This window comes from Hylobates moloch, unplaced genomic scaffold (genome assembly GCF_009828535.3).
Source record: "Hylobates moloch isolate HMO894 unplaced genomic scaffold, HMol_V3 SCAFFOLD_10, whole genome shotgun sequence".
Taxonomy (NCBI): Eukaryota; Metazoa; Chordata; class Mammalia; order Primates; family Hylobatidae; genus Hylobates; species Hylobates moloch.
Genome location: NW_026652285.1, coordinates 17,208,773 through 17,233,053, shown reverse-complemented (window position 1 = coordinate 17,233,053; position 24,281 = coordinate 17,208,773). Strand labels below are relative to the sequence as shown.

The 24,281-nt window shown below is 44.9% G+C and overlaps 2 protein-coding genes across 2 annotated transcripts in view; one reads left to right on the top strand and one right to left on the bottom strand.

Moving 5' to 3' along the window:
- The window catches only part of FAM222B (family with sequence similarity 222 member B), a 57,616-nt gene extending 56,030 nt beyond the window's left edge, over window positions 1–1,586 (bottom strand). Inside the window, exon 1 of the mRNA XM_032163168.2 lies at window positions 1,288–1,586. The gene's annotated coding sequence lies outside the window, so the exon portion shown is untranslated. The remainder of the gene's footprint in view (window positions 1–1,287) is intronic.
- Window positions 692–24,281, top strand: part of ERAL1 (Era like 12S mitochondrial rRNA chaperone 1) — a 54,034-nt gene continuing 30,444 nt past the window's right edge. Inside the window, exons 1-3 of the mRNA XM_032163167.2 lie at window positions 692–748; window positions 931–1,000; window positions 1,560–1,719. Of these exons, the coding sequence (XP_032019058.2) occupies window positions 692–748; window positions 931–1,000; window positions 1,560–1,719 (287 nt within the window). The remainder of the gene's footprint in view (window positions 749–930; window positions 1,001–1,559; window positions 1,720–24,281) is intronic.

Below are 24,281 nucleotides of genomic sequence, written 5' to 3'. Positions count from 1 at the left end.
ACACACACACACACACACACACACACACACACACACACACACACACACACACTCCCTTTGTTTCTAACATCAAAAATTTTGGATTTTCTATTTTCCACTAAAAATGTTTTTCTCAATTTAAAGCCTACAAAGAGGTTCCCGATTTTGGCTGGAGATGGGTGTTCTTCAGAAAGAAAGGATCCCTAAGATGAAGCAGAAAAGGAACTCAAAAAAGATAAATTGCATTTAAGTTGTAATGCTACAGCACCCAAATTCATAAAATTTAGGGAGAGGAACCTTTTTTAAAAAACTAGCGAGGCCGGGTGCCGTGGCTCACGCCTGTAATCCCAGCACTTTGGGAGGCCAAGACAGGCGGATCACGAGGTCGGGAGTTCGAGACCAGCCTGACCAACATGGTGAAACCCCATCTCTACTAAAAACACAAAAAATTAGCCGGGCATGGTAGTAGGCGCCTGTGATCCCAGCTACTCAGGAGGCTGAGACAGGCGAATCGCTTGAAACCTGGAGGCAGAGGTTGCAGTGAGCCGAGATCGGGCCACTGCACTCCAGCCTGGGCAACAGAGCGAGACTCGTCTCAAAAAAAAAAAAACACAAAAAAACACGAACTAAAATACGTATCTGGAGGTTTGTTTTTTTAAGTTTGGTTTTGGTTTTTGACGACAGAAACTAATCCCTCCGAGGGTCTGTGAATATGAGAAATATACCAACAGGGAAAAAGATAAGACTTTTAAGTTTCAGCAACAGCAAGGTAAGTTTGCCTGCTCTAGTCAGGTTTCTGCAACAGAGATGAGCTACTACACAAAGCCGGTGACAACGTACTCCAGGAAGAGACTTTAGCAGAGTTAATCGCTAACAACTATCAGGATTTCCTTTAACCACCATTTGACTGGGGCTGCTCCCTCTTTCCACTAGCACCTCCTCTCCTTTCAGATTGTTATTGCTGATCAAGGCAGTCCCAAGGAGGAAAATGGTGAAGACAACCTTAATGGACACGGATGCAGTACAGTTCCAAATATCCACTCCTAGCTTGCCTTTTTTTTTTTAATTACGGTTTACTGCATCAGATATCACACAAAAAAGGGCTCCTCTTTTCTTCTCTGTGCATTTTACTATGCGACCGATATCGACACATCAGTAAAAAGAGATAAGAGTCCTGAATCTCCTTACCCATCTGCAGGGGTGAGATGAAGGGAAGGAAAAAAAATGATGAAGGGTAGAAACAGATAATCAAAATAAACTGATGGGATCCAGAGACATTATTTCCCATTCCATTTCCCCTTTTCTTACAAGGTTAAGTCGGCTGAAGTCGGGGTCGCGTTAGAAAAAGCACACACACACCGTGCGCCCTGGAAAGGTGAGGTTCGCTCCGCAGCGCTCGGTGGGGCTCCTGGCTCCGCCCCGCCCGCCTTGGGCAGCTGAGCCCAGCTCACCCCCACCCCGGGAGGATGGAAGAGAGGGGGCTTCTAGCGGTCTAGGCAGGGGGAGGGGGAGGCGGCTGCTCCGGGTGCCAGGCTCACGGAGCGCAGGACTCCGCGGTGCGCCGACACCCCCTCCCCCAGCCGGCTGCCGCTTGCTCCCAGCCGCCGCCGGAAGCCAGCCCCGCCCCCTCACCTCCACCCTGGCTCTTCGCGAGCCCCCTCCTGTCTGCACAGCCAATGGAGAGCCAGGGAGCCAGCAGAGCGACTCGCCAAACAGCCAACTGGGGAGGCCCACAGGGAGGTCAGCCACCGGGATAGGCCCGCTACCCGCGGACCCGGCCCGACTCGGCTCCTCTTTGTTAGGGCTGCCCCCATCTCTCCCGGCCCCCACCCCAAAGCCAGGAGCCAAGCATCCCGTAGCTGGGCCAGGTGATGCTGCGCCCCTTCGCACTCCTTCTCCCTCTGTCCCCTCCCACTTTCTGCCTGGGTACTAGGAGACCCCCCCCCCCACCCACGCGATACCTCCCAGAGTGCCTCAGACTTAAACAGCAATTGCCACCTGGAGACACTCGACAGTAAAAAGATGCTCCCCAAGCGTCTCTGCCTCTAGTCTAATCAACTGCACTGCACTGTAACAGTGGACGGATTTAGGATTGCATATTAAGTCAATTGCACACATCACTCCTCCCTGTCGGAAACTCCTGCTTCCCGTGACGCAGAAATTAAGGGGGGGGGGGCGGGTGGAGGCATGTTGGGAAAGTATGTATCTAGAAGTTGGTGGGGTGGAGGAGAAGGGAATACATGAAATCATCAGCCAAAAAAAAAAAAATACACATACAAAAAAAACACACATAGTTGGCTCCAACCTGTTCCAGATACAAAACATCCAATGTATTTAGCTGGATGTATCCAATCCAGTTAAATCCCAAGATACCACTCCTTTAGCAGGTTTCAGTACAATTAGGAAGCAAACAACCTAATCCATGTTCAGTCATACACCTAATATTATGGGGAACATACTCTCAGCAACCAGACTGGAGGAGACTAAGACAACATGAAAAATAAATGCAATGTGTGATTCTGACCTGGATCCTTTTTGCTATAAAGCATATAACTGGTATAATAATAAGCAACATTTGAAGAGGATCTGATAATTATATGGAAGTAATGTGTCAATGTTACTTTCCTGATTTTGACAGTTGTTTCAATTTTTTTTGGAGACCGAGTCTCGCTCGGTTGCCCAGGCTGGAGTGCAATGGCAAGATCTTGGCTCACTGCAAGCTCCGCCTCCCAGGCTCACGCCATTCTCCTGCCTGAGCCTCCAGAGTAGCTGGAGTAGCTGGGACTACAGGTGCCCGCCACCACACCCAGCTAAATTTTTTTTGTATTTTTAGTAGAGACGGGGTTTCACTGTGTTAGCCAGGCCGGTCTCAATCCCGTGACGTCGTGATCCGCCCGCCTCGGCCTTCCAAAGTGCTGGGATTACAGGCGTAAGCCACCGCGCCCGGCATGGAATAGGACATTTAAAACACTGTGGTATATTTTCTTGGGTGTAGTGATAGAGCACTACATGGGGCTCATTTAAGAAAACTGGCCGGGCGCGGTGTGTCTCACCTGTAATCCCAGCACTTTGGGAGGCCAACGCGGGCAGAACACTTGAACCCAGGTGTTCGAGACCAGCCTGGTCAACATGGTGACATGGTGAGACCCCCATCTCTACCACAAATTTTAGACGTAGCTAGGCGTGGTTAACTCGCGCAGTAGTCCCAGCTACTTGGCAGAGTCAGTGAGCAGAGACTGTGCCACTGCACTCCAGCCTGAGTGAGAGTAAGACTCTAACTCCAAAAAAAAAAAAGAAAAGAAAAAGAAAACGGGGGTCAGGGAAGGCAAGCTATTACCTAGAATGTCATTTTTATTCAGAGTTCTTGCAAGTGCATAACACTAAATATCTACATCACATTCTACAACACTGCTTAATCCCCCCAAACACTACTATAATTTAAAACAAAACTTTAAAATTAAGCAGTCTAGCCTACCTTGGAACTCAAAACATTTCATATATAACAACCTCAGTACTCATGGAAGATGGAAAAGGAGCTGTATGACATGCCTGTTTTTATTTTATTTATTTTTGAGACAGAGTTTCGCTCTGTTGCCCAAGCTGGAGTGCAGTGGTGAGATGCTGTGGTGTAATCTCGGCTCACTGCAACCTCCGCCTCCTAGGTTCAAGCAGTTCTGCCTCAGCCTCCCAAGTAGCTGAAATTACAGGTGCACCCACCACGCCCAGCTAACTTTTCTATTTTTACTAGAGACAGGGTTTCGCCATGGTGGCCAGGCTGGTCTCAAACTCCTGACCTCAAGTGATCTGCCTGCCTCGGCCTCCCAAAGTGCTGGGATTACAGGCATGAGCCAACGTGCCTGGCCAATCTTTTTTTTTTTTTTTTTGAGATAAGAGTCTCGCTCTGTTGTCCAGGCTGGAGTGCAACAGCACAATCTTGGCTCACTGCAACCTCTGCCTCCCAGGCTCAAGCGATTCTCCTGCCTCAGCTTCCCGAGTAGCTGGGATTACAGGCACGAGCCACCGTGCCCGGCTAATTTTTGTATTTTTAGTAGAAGCGGGGTTTCACCATGTTGCCCAGGCTGGTCTTGAACTCCAGACCTCAGATGATCCACTCCCCCTCAGCCTCCCAAAGTGCTGGGATTAAAGGCATGAGCCACCGTGCCCAGCATCACATCTATTTTTTAAGCACATATAAATATACATCTCTTGGTCCAATATAATATCTAGATGTTACACCAATCTGTCAATAGTAGTTATTGAGAGAATAAGACTATAGGTAGGGAGAAGTGAAGAAGAGAATTTGTTTTATTACATCTTTTAAAAAATAAAAAAGCGGGCCAGGTGCAGTGGCTCATGCCTGTGATCCCAGCACTTCGGGAGGCTGGGGTGGGTGGATCACTTGAGCTCAGGAGTTCAAGACCAGCCTGGGCAACACAGTGAAACCCTGTCTCTACAAAAAATACAAAAATTAGCAGCCAGGTGTGGTGACTCACGACTGTAACCCCAGCACTTTTGGTGGCTAAGACAGGCAGATCTCGAGGTCAGGAGACTGAGATCAGCCTGGCCAACATGGTAAAACCCCGTCTCTACTAAAAAAAATTACAAAAATTAGCCAGGCATGGTGGCGCACATCTGTAATCCCAGCTACTCAGGAGGCTAAGGTAGGAGAATCGCTTGAAACCGGGAGGCGCAGGTTGCAGTGAGCTGAGATCGTGCCACTGCACTCCAGCCTGGGCAACAGAGCGAGACTCCGTCTCAAAAAAAAAAAAAAGAAAGAAAATATTAAGGCACGGCATGGTAGCTGACGCCTGTAATCCTAGCACTTTGGGATGCTGAATGCGGCAGATCACTTGAGGTCAGGGGTTCAAAACCAGCCTGGCCAACATGGTGAAACCTCATCGCTACAAAAAAAAAAAAAAAAAAATTTAGCTCAGCATGGTAGCAGGGGCCTGTAATCCCAGCTACTCGGGAGGCTGGGACAGGAAAATTGCTTGAACCCGGGAGGCAGAGATTACAACGAGCCAAGATCACGCCACTGCACTCCAGCCTGGGCGAGTGGGATGCCGTCTCAAAAAATAAATAAGTAAATAAAAAGCATTAATTTTGTCATTTTTACTATGTTAACTTAGTGAAATTACAGATTTTATCATCTTTAAACTATGTTGAACATGTCTTTTATAGTCAGTAAAAGATATTAAAACATAAACATCTCTCAAAAATAGATGGAAGAGATCAATTAGGCTAGACTAAAAACTAGTTTAGGTAACATCCCTCTAGACTGATCAGTTTGCACCTCATTATTTCTTGAGCACCCTATTTTGCAAATTTCCTAAATGGCATTTATAACAATAAAAAAAAATAAAATGTAACTTTGACACTTAATTTACTCCAATCAAAACGACACAGTTCCCAGTAGAAGGGAATAACAAAAACAAAAAAATAACAATGATTGAACCCGAAAAGAAGGCAAACAGTCTTAAAAAGACAATTTCCTCATAAAGAACTGCTACATCATATTTACAGAATTCAAACACCCATGACACAGAGCATAGAAACTTTGATAAAACCTTTATTGTTCATTAGACTTCAAGAGAACAGTAGGCCTGAGAAAAACACTATGGTAATTTTTTTTAAGGGAATTCCTGGCACTATCACTTCAAAGTAGCAAGGTGTAACAGTAGTTAAAGGGTTTTAACTGGCTGCACTTTCTGTTTCAGACACTAGAGGGGAGTATAAAAATCCAAATAAAATCTGGGATTTTGTTTTACTCATTCACTAACATCATCAAATATGTACTGTATTCCTGTATGCCAGAAATTCTGTTAGACCCCAGAGACAAAAAGATGAATAAGATGTGGTCTGTCTTTAAAGTACTTAGTTTAGTTAGGGAAGACATGCCTGTTAAAAAAAAAAAAAAGTAATAAGGCCAGCGCAGTGGCTCACACCTGTAATCCCAGCACTTTGGGAGGCTGAGGAGATGAATCAACTGAGGTCAGCAGTTCGAGACCAGCCTGGCCAACATTGTGAAACCCCGTCTCTACTAAAAAATACAAAAATTAGCTGGGCGTGGTGGCACATGCCTGTTATCCCAGATACTCAGGAGGATGAGATAGGAAAATTGCTTGAACCTGGGAGACAGAGATTGTAGTGAGCCGATATCGCACCACTGAACTCCAGCCTGGGCAACAGAGCGAGACTCTGTCTCAAAAAAAAAAATTAATAATCATAATAATAATAAGGCCAGGCACAGAGGCTCACGCCTGTAATCCCAACACTTTGGGAGGCCGAGGCTGGACTACCTGAGGTCAGGAGTTCGAGACCAGCCAGGCCAACATGGTGAAACCCTGTCTCTATTAAAAATACAAAAAATTAGCCGGCCATGGTGGTCGCCTATAATCCCAGCTACTCGGGAGGCTGAGGCAGGAGAATCGCTTGAACCCAGGAGGCAGAGGTTGCAGTGAGCCGAGATTGTGCCATTGCACTCCGACTTGGGCAACAAGAGTAAAATTCCATCTCAAAAAAAAAATAAATAAATAATAATAATAATGATAATAGGCAAACTACAACAGAGAATGCAGAGTAGAGAATCAAACCCATGACTTTGGGAGACTATGGATATGGGACAGGACAGAAGGAGAATCATTCCTAGAAGAGAGAGGAAAAACATGTGCCTATATATAATAATTCACACTAGACAAACCAGCGTATCCAAATTGGCTTTTTCTCCTAATAACAACGTTTCTGGCCTTAGTCTAAACGGAAATAACCTATACCTAGATGGTATCTTTAAACTTCTATCTATGAAAGTAGAAGCATTTTCTGGTAAAGAAGATTTGCTAAAATAATTAGTTGGTTCGGCTTCAAAATCTATTGTATGCAGTTTAAAAGGCATGAAGGTGGGGTATAGGGGGTGGTTTTTGTTTTTTTTTTTTGAGACGGAGTCTCGCTCTGTCGCCCAGGCTGGAGTGCAGTGGCGCGATCTCGGCTCACTGCAAGCTCCACCTCCCAGGTTCACGCCATTCTCCTGCCTCAGCCTCCCAAGTAGCTGGGACTAGAGGTGCCCGCCACCAGGCCCGGCTAATTTTTTTTGCATTTTTAGTAGAAACGGGGTTTCACCGTGTTAGCCAGGATGGTCTCGATCTCCTGACCTCATGATCCGCCCGCCTCGGCCTTCCAAAGCGCTGGGATTACAGGCGTGAGCCACTGCACCCAGCCAGGGGGTGGTTTATACTTCCAGCTACTTGGGAGGCTGAGGTGAGAGGATCATTTGAGCACAGGAGTAAGAGTTCAAGGTTATAGTGAGCTATGATCGTGCCACAGCACTCCAGGCCTCAGTGACAGAGCAAGACCCTGTCTTTAAAGAAATAAAAATAGGCCAGGCACGGTGGCTCACGCCTGTAATCCCAGCACTTTGGGAGGCTGAGGCGGGCGGATCACGAGGTCAGGAGATCGAAACCATCCGGGCTAACATGGTGAAACCCCGTCTCTACTAAAAATACAAAAAATTAGCTGGGCGTGGTGGCAGGCGCCTGTGGTCCCAGCTACTTGGGAGGCTGAGGCAGGAGAATGGCGTGAACCTGGGAGGCGGAGCTTGAAATGAGCCGAGATGGCGCCACTGCACTCCTGCCTGGGCGACAGAGCGAGAGTCTGTCTCAAAAAATATAAGAATAAAAATAAAAAATAAAGATAAAAATAAAAAGACTCTATAGGAATGACTGATAAACCAGAATTAAAACTCAAAGTCACGACAAGGGTGCCAAAGGGAAACACTTGTATGGTATATTTTTCCCTAATCTTCAAAATGACTGCTCCATCATTTGTTATGGTTTAGGATGTTTGGGTTATATGTTCTGGGAGTAGAGAGCTGGAGAGAAGGGGCAAGTTGTTAATTTTTCATACTGATGGGGTAGCACATGGTAGAAAAAGTAAAAAGCCAAAATCCTGAAAAAGTTTCACACACATAGACAAAATGAGACAGCAAACTTGTGAATCGAGCATGATTTGGCATCTTTAAATGCACAGCCAATTCCCTTCTAGTGCCAAAGCCAATGGCTTCTCCTGTAGATAAAATGGCACAGTTCCTGAAAAAGCCCTGGACGCTGTTTCCCCACAATCCTATAATCTGTCAGAAGACAGAAAACAAAAAGAAGGCTGTGCAAGCCAGAAAAAGCAAATTATAACCAACACAGAGCCAACACTTTACTTCAGACAGAAGGAGCTTTTCTATGCATCTTTGGAAAGGGAGACAAAAGAAGCTTACCACTGGTCAAATAATCAAGGCAAACAATAAAACAATTTAACCAAACACCATCTTGGATTAGCATTTAATGCAATAGCTTCCCTTCTCACTTCTTATTCATAGCCTTAAGGAATACTTACATCACATAAAAAAAAGAGTTGAATGCCACAATATACAAAGAACTTTTATAAGTAAATAAAAGGAAGACAAATAACCAAAGGGGTAAATATTCAAAGAATATGAGCTAGTAAATCACAGAAGAAATACATAAAGTCAAAAATTATACATATATTCCATTTTGTTAGGTAGTGGTGGAAAGTGCCTTCTCCATACAATCCTAAAGGCATTTTGTCTTGACAGTACTGCCAACTGCAAGCTTCCAGAGAAACTTGGGCTATTTTGAATGAAAAAAATAATGATAAAGATGTCAAGCATAACTAATACATTCCTAAAAATATTTAGAAGTTTTATGAAATACCTAATCTAGGAAGGAAACTATTCAATACAATAGATACATATAAGCTACAAATTAAATCCAAGAGAACTAAAATATGAATATAAAATGAACCTTTGCCTATGAATGTAAAACAGTTGAAGCCAATCCCTAAGCCTAGAATGAACAAAGCTGATGATGAAAGCAAGTAACAGGGAGTCTTACTACAATCACAGAAATAAAACGTCTCTAAGAAAATAAAATTACTCAACTGTCTTTGCTGTGAAAGCATGTCATTCAAGGACCCTTTTAGCAGTCACCAAATGCAAATGCAAACGAAAAGCAGATAATGCCTGAGTCCAGCAAAAGCAAGTACAGTCTTCCCATCAAACAGGAAAAGAAACCTAAGCCTTTCACTTGTCCTTGATACAAAAACGTAATGGATTGTGAAAGAACTCAAATTCCAGAAAAAAAGATTCCATTCCAACCTGCATAAAGCTAAAAAAAACTTCATGTTACTTTGTTCTAAAATTAGCAACACACAGGTCCCTATACTAAAAACAATATATACGATCCCAGCTGAGGTGTCAGGGTAAAGTTCCCAGCACGTCAGCAGACTATCCCATAACGATTTCAGTTTTCCCTTATCGGCTTTTAGACAACATCCCAATTTTCCTCTACTGTTAATGTCACTTAAAAGGCTGAGAAAAATTTAGTTCAACAGATTCAAATTTCAATGTAGTTCCTAAGTACGTTACAGGTAACGATGCCACTGATTCTATATTTAGACTCTGGTATGGAACAAGGAGTGTTAGTTTTGTCTAAAATGGCACCATGTCACTCTTCAAAGCCTAACTGCAACAATCACCTAATCCTACATTAAAATGTCTTTAAGGTGTTACCTATAGCAAGTTAAAATTTTTTTCAGTGTCTTTTGTGAGTGTTTCTATTGATTGGCTGTGATGCTATAAATATAGACACAGTAAGTCACTCCCATCAGTCCTTTAAACATTCAGCATTGCAACTATCATAAGGTGGAATTCATTCTTCATCTGAACCAAAAAGCAAAGATGGTAAAACTTTTATTTTTTGAGACAAAGTCTCGCTCTGTCACCCAGGCTGGAGTGCAGTGGCACGATCTCGGCTAACTGCAACCTCCGCCTCCTAGGTTCAAGCAATTCTCGTGCCTTGGCCTCCCAAGTAGCGGGGATTACAGGCACCCGCCACCATGCCCAGCTAATTTTTTTTTCGTATTTTTAGTAGAGATGGGTTTTCACCACATTGGCCAGGCTGGTTTCAAACTCCTGACGACCTCAAATGATCCACCTGCCTCAGCCTCCCAAAGTGCTGGGATTACAGGAGTGAGCCACTGTGCCCAGTCTGGTAAAACTCTTTTTTTTTTTTTTTTGTGAGATGGACTCTCGCTCTGTTGCCAGGCTGGAGTGCAACAGTGCGATCTCGGCTCACTGCAACCTCCCCCTCCCGGGTTCAAGCGATTCTCCTGCCTCAGTCTCCTAAGTAGCTGGGACTACAGGCACGTGCCACCACGCCCAGCTAATTTTTGTATTTTTAGTACGGACGGGGTTTCACCATATTGGCCAGGATGGTCTCGATCTCTTGACCTAGTGATCCACCCACCTCGGCCTCCCAAAGTGCGGGATTACAGGTGTGAGCCACCGTGCCTGGCCAAAACTCTAATAATATGAACATTCTAAAGTGATATAATAGTACTTATAAAAATATATTGCCTCCTCAAAAGGAACTTAAGGCCTCCCAATAGACAGCATGTTGCTTATTTTCACAACATCCCAATAAAGAACTACTATTTAGCATTTATATGACACTTTAACTTGCAAAAGTGTTTTACAATTATTTTCATTAGTAGTCATGCATCACAACCACCCAACAAGCCAAAATGGTCCTGTTATCCTCATTTGACAGCTGAGAAACCTGATGTACTTTAAGACCAAGGTCATGTCAGTCTGCTTTTCTTATAGACCAAGGGCCTAACCCTTATAAAAAGTCTCATTTGCTCACCAGTTACCTGTATTGCTCATAAAAGTAGTTAAAGCAGCTTTTTGGAAATAGGAGTCCATCTAAAATAATCGTACAGGGCCGGGTGAGAGGTGGCTCATGCCTGTAATCCCAGCACTTTGGGAGGCTGAGGCAGGTGGATCACATGAGGTCAGGAATTGGAGATAAGCCTGGCCAACATGGTGAAACCCCATCTCTACAAAAAATACAAAAATTAGCTGGGCGTGGTGGCGCATGCCTATAATCCCAGCTACTCAGGAGGCTGAGGCAGGAGAATCGCTTGAACCTGACGGGGCAGAGGTTGCAGTGAGCCGAGATGGCACCATTGCACTCCAGCCTGGGCGATAGAGCAAGACTCCGTCTCAAAATAAATAAATAAATAAAATAAAATAATGGCACAAAAACACTGAAAGATACTAATTCAACAAAAATACATAGTCAGGCTGGGTGCGGTGGCTCACGCCTGTAATCCCAGCACTCTGGGAGGCCAAGGCGGGCAGATCACTTGAGGTCAGGAGTTTGAGATAGCCTGGCCAAACCCTGACTCCACTAAAAATATATATATATATTTTTTTGAGACAGAGTCTTGCTCTGTCGCCCAGGCTGGAGTGCAGTGGCATGATCTTGGCTCACTACAAGCTCTGCCTCCCGGGTTCACGCCATTCTCCTGCCTCAGCCTCCCAAGTAGCTGGGATTACAGGCGCCCGCCACCACGCTCGGTTAATTTTTTATATTTTTAGTAGAGAAGGGGTTTCACCATGTTAGCCAGGATGGTCTCGACATCCTGACCTCGTGATCCGCCCGCCTGGCAAAGACAAACACCACTCAAAAAAAAAAAAAAATATATATATATACACACACACACACATATATACACATATATATATACACATATGTATACATATACATGTATATATATATATATATATGAATATAAAATTAGCCAGGCGTGGTTCCACGCGCAGGTAGTCCCAGCTACTCAGGAGGCTGAGGCAGGAGAATCACTTGAACTCAGGCAGAGGTTGCATCGAGCCAAGATTGCGCCACTGCACTCCAGCCTGGGCAAAAGACCGAGACTCCATCTTGGGGGAAAAAAAAAACATATTCAACTGGAATACAAACAGGTAAGTACTTAGTTACAATGACACAGGAAGTTTTCAAAGAAACTAGGTGCCAAAACCTGTTACCAAACAAAAACAAAAAAAAGGATCAAATGTTTCTTCATCTTATTTTTCCCCCTCAATCCACTACAATTAGACTTATATTTCCACCACTCCAATGAACGGTTCTACTGGAAGTCACCAATAATCCCTAGGTCCCCAGGTTGTCAAATCCTGTGAGTACTTCTCTGTTACGTGACCTCTATATAGCATTCAACAGAGCTCACCACTCCATTCTATTTTTTTTTTTTTTTTTTGAGAAAGTGTCTAGCTCTGTCACACGGAGTGCAGTGGTGCAATTAGGCTGGAGTGCAGTGACACGATCACCGCTTACTGCAGCCTCAACCTCCCAGACTCAAGCAATTCTCCCACCTCAGCCTCCTGAATAGCTGGGACTGCCATAGGCATGTGCCACCACAGACAGCTAATTTTCTATTTTTTGTAGACACAGGGTCTTACTATGTTACCCAGGCTGACCACTCCCTTCTTGAAACAATTCTTTACTTGCCTTCTATAACATCACTTTCTGGGTTTTCCACCTATCTCACTAGCTATTCCTTCTCTTTCAAATTGCCCTTCTCTAGCCACAAACCATCCGTAGATGACCTCCTGATTATATTCCATAACTTCAAATTCTATCTATTTCAGCTCGGAATTCTCCTAGGAATGCCAAGCATTTCTATCCAACTGCCTGTCTAATTTCTCCATTTGGATACCTAACAAGTATCTCAAACTTGGCAGGACCAAAAGAGAATTTTTTTTTTTTTTTTGAGACGGAGTCTTACTCTGTTGCCCAGGCTGGAGTGCAGTGGCACAATCTCGGCTCACTACAAGCTCTGCCTCCCAGGTTCATGCCATTCTCCTGCCTCAGCCTCCCAAGTAGCTGGGACTACAGGCGCCCACCACCACGCCCAGCTAATTTTTTGTATTTTTAGTAGAGACAGGGTTTCACCGTGTTAGCCAGGATGGTCTCGATCTCCTGACCTTATGATCCACCCGCCTCGGCCTCCCAAAGTGCTGGGATTAAAGGCGTGAGCCACCGCACCCGGCCGAGAATTTTTTTTTTTTTTTTTTAATTTTAGACAAGTTATCACTCTGTTGCCAAGGCTGAAGTACAATGGCACAATCACAGCTCACTGCAACCTTCACCCCCTGAGCTCAAGCCATCCTCCCACCTCAGCTCCTCAAGTAGTTGGGACCACAGGCATGTACTACCACACCCGGCTAATTTTCTTATTTTTTGTAGACACAGGGTCTCTCTATCTTGCCGAGGCTGGTCTGAAACTCCTGGGCTCAGGCGATCCTCTTGTCTCAGACTCCCAAAGTGCTGGGTTACAGGCATGAGCCACCACTGTCCAAGAATTCTTGACAATTATATTCTGCTAGTCTTACCCATATCAATTAACAGCGTCAACCATTTACCTCCCTGGTTGCTCCAGTCAATAATATAGAAGTTACCCATGATTCCTTATTACCTCACTTCCAAAGGTGTAACAATTCCAAAGCAAGCCCTGTCAACTTCACTTCCAAAAGATATGCCAAATCTGTCCACCTTTCCACAGCTTTTATACCATCACCCCAGTCCAAGTTACCATAAAGTCTCATTTGATTCATGCAAAGAGCCTTGTTACTGGTCTCCTTGCTTCCTTCTACAACTCATTTCTTTTTGAGGTGGAGTTTCACTCTTGTTGCCCAGGCTGGATTGCAATGGCGTGATCTCAGCTCACCACAACCTGGGTTCAAGCAATTCTCCTGCCTCAGCCTTCCGAGTAGCTGGGATTACAGGCATGTGCCGCCACGCCCAGCTAATTTTGTATTTTTAGTAGAGACGGGGGTTTCTCCATGTTGGTCAGGCTGGTCTCGAACTCCTGACCTCGGTAATAAGCCCGCCTTGGCCTCCCAAAGTGCTGGGATTACAGGCGTGAGCCACTGCACCGCACTACAATCCATTTCTAACATAGCAACTCAACATTCTTTCTAGTCACAAATCAACTCATATCATACTCGTACTTAAAAACTTCAAAGGAGGCTGGGTGCACTGGCTCACACCTGAAATCCCAGCACTTTGGGAGGCCAAGGCAGGTGAATTGCCTGAGCTTAGCAGTTTGAGACCAGACTGGGCAACATGGTGAAATCTGGTCTCTACCAAAAATACAAAAAAATTAGCCGGACGTAGAGGTGTGCACCTATGGTCCCAGCTACTTGAGAGGCTGGGGTGGGAGGATCCCTTAGCCCGGTGGTGGAGGTTACGGGGAGCCAAGATTGCGCCACTGCACTCCAACCTAGGTAACAGAGTGAGATCCCATCTCAAAAACAAAAAAACACTCCAAAGGAAACAAAACACCTTACCCTAGCTTCCAAATCTCACTGTCACCTAGCCTCTGCCTCTGTCATCTCTTGTCATTTTCTCCCTCATTCACCGTATTCAAACACTGGCCTGATTTCTGTTCCTCCAACACACCACGCTCATTCCTCCTTAGGCGCTCTGCACTGTAATGTTTGATCTGCTGATCTTCATATACTCCTAGACCTTAAATGCCATATCCTTAAAGAGATATTCTCCCAATCTAAAGTAGCTATCCATTCATACTATCACATCCTCTATTTTTCTGTACAGTATTTATCATTAACTGATTTTTATTTATTTTATTTTTGAGATGGAGTCTCGCTCTGTCTCGCAGGCTGGAGTGCAGTGGCGTGATATTGGCTCACTGCAACCTCCGCCTCCCGGGTTCAAGAATTCTCCTGCCTCAGCCTCCCAAGTAGCTGGGATTACAGGCACCCACCACCATGCCCAGCTAATTTTTGTATAAAAGTAGAGATGGGGTTTTGTCATGTTGGCCAGGTTGGTCTTGAACTCCTGGCCTCAAGTGATCCGCCCACCTCGGCCTCACAAAGTGCTGGGATTACCGTGCCCGGTCATTAACTGTTTTTTTGTTGTTGTTGTTTTTTTGAGACTGAGTCTTGCTCTGTAGCCCAGGCTGGAGTGCAGTGGTAAGATCTGGGCTCCCTGCAACCTCTGCCTGCCGGTTCAAGCGATTCTCCTGCCTCAGCCTCCAGAGTAGCTGGGACTACAGGTTCATGCCACCACACCCAGCTAATTTTTGGTATTTTTAGTAGAGACAGGGTTTCACCATGTTGGCCAGGCTGGTCTCGAACTCCAGACCTCAAGTGATCTGCCTGCCTCAGCCTCCCAAAGTGCTGGGTTTACAGGCATGAGCCACCCACGCCCGGCCATTAACTGATTTTTAAAAAGCTGTCTGTTGCTGGACACAGTGGCTCACGCCTGTAATCCCAACACTTTGGGAGGCCGAGGCCAGTGGATCACCTAAGGTCAGGAGTTCATGACTAGCCTGACTAACACAGTGAAACCTCATCTCTACTAAATACAAAAAAAAAACAGCCGGGCGTGGTGGTGCATGCTTGTAATCTGAGCTGCTTGAGAGGCTGAGACAGGAGAATTGCTTAAACCTGGGAGGCAGAGGTTGTGGTGAGCCAAGATGGCGCCATTGCACTCCAGCCTGGGCAACAAAAGTGGAACTCCGTCTCAAAAAAAAAAACAAACAAACAAACAAAAAAAAAACTGTTGTCTGCCCTCATTGGAATGTAAGCTCCATAACAGCAGGGACTTTGTCTATCTTGTTTTGTGTACCGCCAATGCTGAAAACATAGTAGAAACTCAATACATTTGGCAGGCTTAGTTGTTAGGTGCTGAAGTTAAAAAGGTGAAAGAGGGCCAGGCACTCACACCTGTAATCCCAGCACTTTGGGAGGCTGAGGTGGGAGGATCACTTGAGGCCAGGAGCTTGAGACCAGCATTGGCAATATAGCAAGACCTTGTCTTTGCCAAAAAAATTTTTTTTTCATTAGCCAGGCACAGTGGCTAGTGTCTATTGTCCTAGCTACTTGGGAGGCTGACACGAGAGGATCATTTAGGCCCAGGAGTTTGAGGTTGCAGTAAGCTATAACAGCACTACTATACTCTAGCCTGGTGGGGAATTAAACTCTGTCTCAAAAAAGAAAAAAAAATAGCCTGGACAACATACTGAGACCCCATCTCCACAATTTTAAAAATTAATTGGCACGCTGGCTTGCATCTGTAGTCCTAGCTACGTGGGAGGCTGAGGCAGGAGGATTGCTTGAGCCCAAGAGTTTAGAAGCTGCAGTGAGCTATGAGTGCCATGGCACTCCAAGCCTGGGCAACACAGTGAGATCTTGTCTATTAAAAAAAAAAAGAAAAAGTGAAAAAGGAATAATCCCTACCTACAAAAAGCTCACAATCCAGATGAGGAAACAGAATAGCAATTAAATAATAAATGTAAGGAACATGCATTCTATTTTATAGAATGAGATGTTGTCATTTAAACAATGTAAAAAATAATAATAAAGGTAATGTTAGCAGGATAGTAAAATGTCAGAGTAGCCCATCAGCAAGAGTGATTAATACTGCCTTGGGAACAGGGAAGACTTCACAGAAGAAATTAACTATGAGCTAAATCCTAAAGCTTAATTAGGAGAGTCTTGGTTATGTTTGTTCAGATAAGTGGTTATGTTTGTCTATTTTGGAAGAATGTTCTTGGAAGAAAAGAAAACAGCTTGAGCAAAAATATAATAAAGTGAGGAAGGAAGATGGAATCAAGCATCTGCTATGTATCAGGCACTAGGGTAATGAAGGGCCTTAAAGGGAAAGGGCATAAGTAGTCTTACAACTTAGGAAGATCACTCTTGTGGCCGGGCGCGGTGGCTCACGCTTGTAATCCCAGCACTTTGGGAGGCTGAGGCGGGCGGATCACGAGGTCAGGAGATCGAGACCACGGTGAAACCCCGTCTCTACTAAAAATACAAAAAATTAGCCGGGCGTGGTGGCGGGCGCCTGTAGTCCCAGCTACTCGGAGAGGCTGAGGCAGGAGAATGGCGTGAACCCGGGAGGCGGAGCTTGCAGTGAGCCGAGATCGCGCCACTGCACTCCAGCCTGGGTGACAGAGTGAGACTCCGTCTCAAAAAAAAAAAAAAAAAAAAAGATCACTCTTGTGGCAGTGTGGTGGATAGACCAGAGGGGTGATAAGCCTTGAGACATGCAGATTAGTGAGGAGGCTACTGTAACTGTCGAAGTAAGAAATAAAAAAGGTCTCATCCAAGAATTTGGCAATATGGTAGAAATGAAAAAAATGCAGATTTAGGAGACCTTCAAGGTTAAAAATCAGACCTGGGACCAACCAGATATGTCGGATAAGGGGTAACGAGAAATCAAGGTCAAATCCAAATTTTATTTTATTTATTTTTTTTTTTGAGACGGAGTTTCACTCTTGTTGCCCAGGCTGGAGCGCAATGGTGCGATCTCGGTTCACAGCAACCTCCGCCTCTCGGGTTCAAGTGATTCTCCTGCCGCAGCCTCCCGAGTAGCTAGGTAAGAGGGAAACCTTGTCTCAAAAAAACAAAGTGAGCTGGGCACAGTGGCTCACATCTGTAAGCCCAGCACTTTGGGAGGCTGAGGTGACCAGATCACTTGATCCCAGAAGTTCAAGATCAGCCTGGGCAACATGGCAAAACCCCATCTCTAAAAAAAAAAATACCCACAAAAAATTAGATAGGCGTGGTGGCGCGCCATCTCTAGTGCCAGCTACTCAAGAGGCTTAGGTGGGAGGATCGCTTGAGCCCAGAGGCATAGGTTGCAGTGAACTGTGATTGTGCCACTGCACTCCAGCCTGATCTACAGAGAAGACTCTGTCACAAAAAAAAAAACACACAACTGCATTTCTAAGTCAAATAAATTCAAAAGGATTTAAATTTTCTAGACTTTTCACTTTTAATTATGTAAAATGTATTAAAAAAGAAAATTAAGCTAAAAATTCAAATGTATTTAGGGAATTACATTTCTGGAATTAGTCTTTAAAGTCTCCCTTCTCCGCCCCAGACAAAAATAACACCCTTTTAGTGTTCAGTTCTAAGAGTTCTCATAAATGCATAGTTGTGTAACCACAACTACAATCAAAATACGGAACAGTCATGTCACCCCCAAAAAATTTCCTCATACTACCTCTTTGCAGTCAACTCTCTACTTTTTTTTTTTTTTATTGAAACAGAGTCTCGCTCTATCACCAGGCTGGAGTGCAGTGTGGCGCCATCTCGGCTCACTGCAACCTCCGACTCCCAGGTTCAAGCGATTGTCCTGCCTCAGCGTCCCGAGTAGCTGGGACTTCAGGTGCGTGCCCCACCATGCCCGGCTAATTTTTGTATTTTTAGTAGAGACGGGATTTCACTACATTGGCCAGGCTGATCTCGAACTCCTGACCTCGAGATCTGCCCGCCTTGGCCTCCCAAAGTGCTGGGATTACAGGCATGAGCCATCACGCTTGGCCACCCTCTCTCTACTCTTTTTTTTTTTTTTTTTTTTGGAGATGGAGTTTAGCTCTTGTTGCCTCGGCTGGAGTGCTATGGCGCCATCTCGGCTCACCGCAACCTCCGCCTCCTGGGTTCAAGCTGCGCCACCACACCCAGCTAATTTTGTATTTTTAGTAGAGACAGGGTTTCTCCATGTTAGTCAGGCTGGTCTCAAACTCCCGACCTCAGGTGATCCACCCCAACTCGGCCTCCCAAAGTGCTGGGATTACAGGCATAAGCCACTGCGCCCGGCCCACTCTCTCTCTAGTCTTATCCCCAGGCAATCACTGATCTGCTCCCCACTGTCCTTATAGTTGAGTTTTCCCCAGAACATCATACACATGCAATCGTACAGACCATAGCCTTTTGAGTTTTGTTTCTTTCACTAAGCATAATACCAATGAGTTTCATTCATGTTATTGCATATATGAACAGTTCCTTTTTATTGCTGAGTAGTATTCCATTGTGTAGATGTATCAGTTTGTTTATCCATTCCCCAGCTGAGAGTCACTCAGGTTGTTTCCAGTTTGTGGTGACTATAAATAAAGCTGCTGTAAACAGTCACATGTAAGTTTTTTTGTGAACACAGATTTTTATTTCACTTGGATACTTAGGTCATTTTTATTTTTATTTATTTTTTTTTTTGAGAACGAGTCTCGCTCTGTCGCCCAAGCTGGAGTTGGAGTGCAGTGGCGCGATCTCGGCTCACTGCAACCTCCGCCTCCCAGGTTCAAGCGATTCTCCTGTCTCGCCCTCCCGAGTAGCTGGGACTACAGGCGCATGCCACCACACCCGGCTGATTGTTTTTTATTTTTAGTAGAGACAGGGTTTCACCATGTTAGCCAGGATGGTCTCCATCTCCTGACCTCGTGATCCGCCTGCCTCGGCCTCCCAAAGTGCTGGGATTACAGGCGTGAGCCACCGCATCTGGACTTTTTTTTTGAGAGTGTGTCTTGCTCTATTGCCCAGGCTGGAGTGCAGTGTTGTGATCTCGGCTCACTGCAACCTCCACCTCCGAAGTTCAAGAGATTCTCCTGCCTCAGCCTCCCAAGTAGCTGGGACTACAGGTACAAGCCACCATGCCTGGCTAATTTTTTGTATTTTTAGTAGAGATGAGGTTTCACTGTGTTAACCAGGATGGTCTCAATCTCCTGACCTCGTGATCCACCCATTCGGCCTCCCAAAGAGCTGGGATTACAGACATAAGCCACTTCGCCCAGCCTCTTTATACATTCTTTTTTTTTTTTTTTTTTTTTTTTTTGAGAGCGTGTCTCACTCTGTTGCCCAGGCTGGAGTGCAGTGGCGCGATCTTGGCTCACCACAAGCTCCGCCTCTCAGGTTTACGCCATTCTCCTACCTCGGCCTCCCGAGTAGCTGGGACTACAGGCGCCCACAACCACGCCCGGCTAATTTTTTGTTTTTTAGTGGAGAAGCGGTTTCACCGTGTTAACCAGGATGGTCTCGATCTCTCGACCTCGTGATCCACCTGCCTCGGCCTCCCAAAGTGCTGGGATTACAGGTGTGAGCCACCACACCCGGCCTATACATTCTTAATATAAGCTGTATGTCTGCTACATAATTGGCAAACATTTCTCCCAGTGTGTTGCGTATATTTTCATCTACTTGATAGTCTTCTGCAAAGCAAAAGTTTTTAATTTTGATGAAACCCAATTTATCAATTTTTTATTTTATGGATCTTGCTTTTGGTGTCATATCTAAGAACTCTTTGCCTAACTCAATGTAATAAGGATTTCCTCTTATCTTCTTTTAAATCTCACAGTTTAGGCCGGGCATGGTGGCTAACACCTGTAGTCCCAGCACTGCGGAAGGCTGAGGTGAGCAGATGGCTTGAGCCCAGGAGTTTGAGACCAGCCTGGGCAACTTGGCAAAACCCCATCTCTATTAAATAAATAAATAAATAAAAATAAAATAATAAAAAATATTTTATAATTTTACAAATTACATTTAGGTGTAATTGTTGAGATGACTATTCTTTCTCCACTGAATTGCCTTTGCACCTCGGTCAAATATCAATAGCCATACTTAATAGTGTGAACGTTTCTTTTTTTTTTTTTTTTTGAGACAGAGTCTCGCTCTGTCACCTTGGCTGGAGTGTAGTGGAATGGTCTCGGCCACTGCAACCTCTGCCTCCTGGGTTCAAGTGATTCTCCTGCCTCAGCCTCCTGAGTAGCTGGGACTACAGGTGCCCACCACCACGCCCCACTAATTTTTGTAGTTTTAGTAGAGACGGGGTTTCACCATGTTGGCCAAGCTGGTCTCAAACTCCTGACCTCAAGTGATCCCCCACCTCGACCTCCCAAAGTGCTGGGATTACAGGCATAAGTCACCGTGCCCGGCCTGAATCTATGTCTGAACCTCTGTTCTGTTCATTGATCTATGTATCTATCCTTCTGCCAATACCACACTGTCTTGATCACTGTAGCTCTTTATTAAGTCTTGAAATCAGATAGTATGAGTCTTCCAACTCTGTTGTCCTTTTTCAAAATTGTTTTGGCTATTTTAGTCCCTTTGCCTTTCCATATAAATTTTAGAATTAGCTTGTCAAAGACTTTTTTTTTGATACAGGGTCTCAGTCCCCCAGGCTGGAGTGCAGTGATGTGATCTTGGTTCACTGCAACCTCCGCCTTCTGGGCTCAAGCAATCCTATTGCCTCAGCCTCCAAAAGTACCTGGGATTACAGGTATGAGCAACTATGCCCGGCTAATTTTTGTATTTTTTTGTAGTGATGGGATTTCACCATGTTTCCCAGGCTGGTCTCGAACCCTGGGACCTCCTAGGCTCAAGCGATACACCCACCTCTGCCTCCGAAAGTGCTGAGATTATAGGCATGAACCACCATGCCTGACCATGTCAAAGACTTTTTAAACTTTCCCACAAAGTGTCTACTTTTAAGTAGGGGTTAGCTTCCTAGATTTACTTAAGGAAAAAAACAATGCTGGGCCGGGTGCGGTGGCTCACGCCTGTAATCCCAGCACTTTGGGAGGCCGAGGAGGGCAGATCACAAGGTGAGGAGATCGAGACCATCCCGTCTCAACTAAAAATACAAAAAAATTAGCCAGGCGTGGTGGCGGGCGCCTGTAGCCCCAGCAACTCAGGAGGCTGAGGCAGAAGAAAGGCATGAACCTGGGAGGCGGAGCTGGCAGTGAGCCAAGATCACGCCACTGCATTCCAGCCTGGGCAACACACAAAGACTCCATCTCAAAAAAAATAAAAATAAAAATAGGCCGGGCGCGGTGGCTCACGCTTGTAATCCCAGCACTTTGGGAGGCCGAGGTGGGCGGATCACGAGGTCAGGAGATCGAGACCACAGTGAAACCCCATCTCTACTAAAAAACACAAAAAATTAGCCGGGCGCGGTGGCGGGCGCCTGTAGTCCCAGCTACTCGGAGAGGCTGAGGCAGGAGAATGGCGTGAACCTGGGAGGCAGAGCTTGCAGTGAGCCGAGATTGCACCACTGCACTCCAGCCTGGGCGACAGAGCGAGACTCCGTCTCAAAAAAATAAAAATAAAAAAAAATAAAGAAAAAAATGGAGGTATTAGGAGGATTAGAAATCTAATATCTATTTTTCAAGATTCTAAATTTTTACTTGCACAGCTATTCTGAGATTTCCTGCAGTTGTCCAGAAGAAAAGAAAAATGTTTTATTTAAAGATATGTATTATTGTTTAGTACAACAGAGTTAAAAACCCATTTTTCATAAAAGACAAGCTATAGGCCGGGTGCGGTGGCTCACGCCTGTAATCCCAGCACTTTGGGAGGCCGAGACGGGCGGATCACGAGGTCAGGAGATCGAGACCACCCTGGCTAACACAATGAAAACCCGTCTCTACTAAAAATACAAAAAAATTAGCTGGGCATGGTTGCGGGCGCCTGTAGTCCCAGCTACTCGGGAGACTGAGGCAGGAGAATGGCGTGAACCCGGGAGGCGGAGCTTGCAGTGAGCCGAGATCCCGCTACTGCACTCCAGCCTGGGCAACAGAGCAAGACTCCATCTCAAAAAAAAAAAAAATTTTTTTTAAATAAGTAAATAAATAAATAAAAGACAAGCTATTCATTCCAAACAGTGAAAATGAAATATTAAGCTTCTTGCACTTCACAAACAATGGTCCCTCTGCTGCCAATGATCTTCCTCTGACTCTTCACCTAAATCGTACGCATCCTTCAGGTCTTACTTTGGACAATCCTCCATGCACAAGCCTTCCTTGATTCTCCCCAAATATGGGTTAAGGGTTAACATATTTCCATTACACTCTAAAGACCTCTATCATCACTCTTAACTCTATGATTGAGAGTTAACTTGTTTCTTCCATCAGGACATAAACTCTGGGTGGGTATGACGGAGAAAACACTAAATATTTACATTTTAGCTCTTAGTAGAGACAGAGAAATACGTAAGTCTTTGTTCTGAATGACCAATTGCTTTGAATAATAGCAAGAAGGGGGAGAAGTTGAAAATAGGATGTCCTACCTTGCAAACAAGCTACAAAAAGAATCCTCCAAAAAAGTGGAAAGTGATACCAGTTAAAAAAGAAAGGTTGGGCACAGTGGCTCACACCTAAAATCCTAGCACTTTGGGAGGCTGAGCCAGGAGGATCACTTGAGGCCAGGATTTTGAGACCACCCTGAGCAACACAGTTAAGACTTTGTCTCTACTAAAAAAAAAAAAAAAAAAAAAAAAAAAAAAGGAAAGGGGCCGGGCATGGTGACTCAGGCCTGTAATCCCAGCACTTTGGGAGGCTGAGGCAGGCGGATCACAAGGTCAGGAGTTCGAGACCTGGTGAAACCCAGTCTCAACTAAAAATACAAAAAATTGGCTGGGCACGGTGGCTCACACCTGTAATCCCAGCACTTTGGGAGGCTGAGGCAGGCAGATCACGAGGTCAGGAGATTGAGACCATCCTGGCTAACAGTGAAACCCCGTCTCTACTAAAAATACAAAAAATTAGCTGGGCGAGGTGGCAGATGCCTGTAGTCCCAGCTACTCAGGAGACTGAGGCAGAAGAATGGCATGAACCCTGGGGGGCGGAGCCTGCAGTGAGCCAAGATCGCGCCACTGCACTCCAGCTTGGGCGACAGCGAGACTCTGTCTCAAAAAAAAAAAAAAAAAAAAAATACAAAAAATTAGCCGGGCATGGTGGCGCACGCCTGTTATCTCAGTATTTTGGGAGGCCGAAGCAGGTGCATCACCTGAGGTCAGGAGTTCGAGACTACCCCGGCCAACATGGTGAAACCCCGTCTCTACTATAAATACAAAAATTAGCTAGGTGTGGTGGTGTGCGCCTGTAGTCCTAGCTACTTGGGAGAGGCAGGAGAATTGCTTGAACCCAGGAGACTGAGGTTGCAGTCAGCCGAGATCGTGCCACTGTACTCCAGCCTGGGCAACAGAGTGAGACTTTGTCTCAAAAAAAAAAAAAAAAAAAAAGAAGTTCACAGAAAAAAAAAATTGAAAACTAAGGAAAAGGACTAGCACTGTACTATGAAGTAGTAGTTATCATGCCACATTCCTGCAAGGCTAATCTCTCAAAAAGATATGAATGAACAACATATAAAGCAACTGAAGCTTGGACTCACAGAGTCATCAAACTGACTTTAACTACTAATATACTAATGACTACTAAATCTGTTATCTCCCTTCTGAACCTTTCTACTCAAGACCTATGTATATATCCAGAAGCCTATTGGATTTCCCAGATACCTCAAATCCTATATACCAAAATCAAACTTATTTCCCTCAAATGTAATACCCTCTTTTGTATTCCGTAACTTGGTTAATGACATCACATTCCACTTAGTTGTCCACGCCAACAATTTCAACTCCATCTTTGACAATTCCTTCTTCTTTACCCATCCCCCAATATAAAGTCAATGAGATTCTTTTAGTTACTCTCCTAAAAAGTTCTTCAATCTGTCTACAATTCCACCGTGACTACTGTGCCTGATATCTTCAATCTTTCAAGTCATCACACCATTCTCCCAACCAACTAGTCTCCCTACAATCAATTGTGCCTTTTAAAATCTAACTTCTCGGCCGGGC